The 1,996-nt window shown below is 38.0% G+C and overlaps 1 protein-coding gene across 1 annotated transcript in view; it reads right to left on the minus strand.

Moving 5' to 3' along the window:
- Nucleotides 1-1,295, minus strand: part of LOC106477258 (cadherin-11-like) — a gene marked incomplete at both ends in the record, with an annotated part of 5,763 nt that extends 4,468 nt beyond the window's left edge. The window contains one exon of the mRNA XM_013937847.2: nt 477-1,295. Coding sequence (XP_013793301.2) covers nt 477-1,295 — 819 coding nt within the window. The remainder of the gene's footprint in view (nt 1-476) is intronic.
- Between the last annotated feature and the right edge of the window lie 701 nt (nt 1,296-1,996).

The raw sequence follows: 1,996 nt of genomic DNA on the forward strand, positions 1-1,996 counted from the left end.
GGGGGGTTCGCGAGATTGTCCCTAATTCATGAGGAGGTCCTCGGGGGGTTCGCGAGATTGTCTCTAATTCATGAGGAGGTCCCCGGGGGTTCGCGAGATTGTCCCTAATTCATGGAGAGGTTCTAGGGGGTTCGTGAAATTGTCTCTAATTCATGAAGAGGTCCTCGAGGCTGAGAGCTACTGGCGTTAAAGTACATTTATCAAACAGTGTTTGAATTTGTTCAGTTTTACGCATCTCAGCCTAAACATCGTTAACTATTTGAAGTACACGTTAATACTTTTGCGTTTAAATGTCTGTAATAAACTTTATAAAATCCCCTGGTGGCTCAGTGGTAGGTTTTAGCTTTGAGCTGAACAAAAAAAAAACATTTAGAATTTTGCACTGCTGTTCGAAACACTTGTAAAGATCAGTGGAACTTCGAAAAATCTTACTACTAGTATTAATTAACGCTTTATATTAAATATGGCTTCCATACCTGAACTATTGCTGTTGAAAACTGGGGTTCCTTTGCTTTGTCTCTTGCTTCCACAACTAATTCCAAGTATTTAATGTCTTCATAATCTAACGAGCTGACTAGAAGTATCCCGCCTGTCTGAGGATCGATTTTGAAAGGTTGTCTGCGAGTAGCTCTTATTATTCGATAAACAACTGCTCCGGCTTTCCCTTCGTCAGGATCTTTCGCATGCACAGTCAACAAAGCTAAGTTTTCTATGTTTTCGTCAACGGATACGGAATAGGCAAACCGGTCAAATACCGGTTGGTGGTTTCGAATGTTGGAAATTCGTACGATCAAAGTTGTTTTTCCTATATTAGACCCGACTCCGTGGTCTTGAGCGAACACTTCCATTTCAAATGTAACGTTCTTCTCCGTATAGTTCGGTAGGGCAGACACCAGTCGAACAACGCCACTTTGAGGGTCAATTTCGAAAAGACCCTGCGAGTTTTTAATCCAATACGTCACTTCTCCATTGTTATCTTTATCCGGATCCGTTGCACGGATCTGAATAAGGGATCTTCCTGTTTTGGATCCCTGGGGAATGCTGACAACATACCGAGTTCTCTCAAACTGTGGAGAGTTGTCATTCTCATCTTGAACCTCAACAGTAACGACAGCTCTGGTTTCAAACTTACCATCAATGGCAGAAATCGAAAACCGATACTCTGCTCTTTCTTCTCGGTCTAAGCCTTTTTTAGTACACACTTCTCCTGTATTGGAATCCACAACGAAAGGCACTCCTTTGGTTGGAAGAGCATATTCCACCTCATCAACAGAATCCCGACTATCTGCCTGAACCTATGAAATTCATAAAAGTCCATGAAAAAAATGCTTGTTAGATCAAGTTTCTTTGATATATCTAATTATTTAAGTTTCGTTTTGTTGTGTACAGTTTCAAATAACAATTCGTCTTCAACTTGAGCGCATTATAAACATTCAAATCTATCGTGTTAACTACAATTAAACAAACAATTTTCTCGTAAAAGAAGCTGCAAGTGGGAAAAAGTGTAAAAAAAAATACCACTGACTAAACGTTTGGAACAACGCAGCTTCAATATTGTTTCTTCAGGTTTTTAACTACTGAGTTTAAGGTTAAACGTAATATAATTTCATGAAAGAAACTTTCGTTAACTGATGACTAATAACTGTTAGATAAGTAGGCTTATTTGCCATAAGCAATACTCTTCAAACCTCATTACCCGAGTTAAGCCTAACGTAGTTACTACAATACAGCCCCTTTTAATACTAAAACAGTGACTAAATTGTTAGGCCTAAATATCTTCATGACATCTTTAAAAAAAACAGTAAAATCTGGATTGTAAAATGAAGTGTAAAGATAACATAATATTTTACACCGTTAGGGTAGAAAATTACACACATCTGATTACGATTGTAATTACACAAATCATAACGAGTCGTTCAAACAGTAGAATCATTAGTTTGTAAAGTTGCTACTTGTAAAAGATGTCGAAACATTATGAACCAATAGATGATTTGTG

The sequence above is a fragment of the Limulus polyphemus genome, unplaced genomic scaffold (assembly GCF_000517525.1).
Source record: "Limulus polyphemus unplaced genomic scaffold, Limulus_polyphemus-2.1.2 Scaffold13708, whole genome shotgun sequence".
NCBI classification, from domain to species: Eukaryota; Metazoa; Arthropoda; class Merostomata; order Xiphosura; family Limulidae; genus Limulus; species Limulus polyphemus.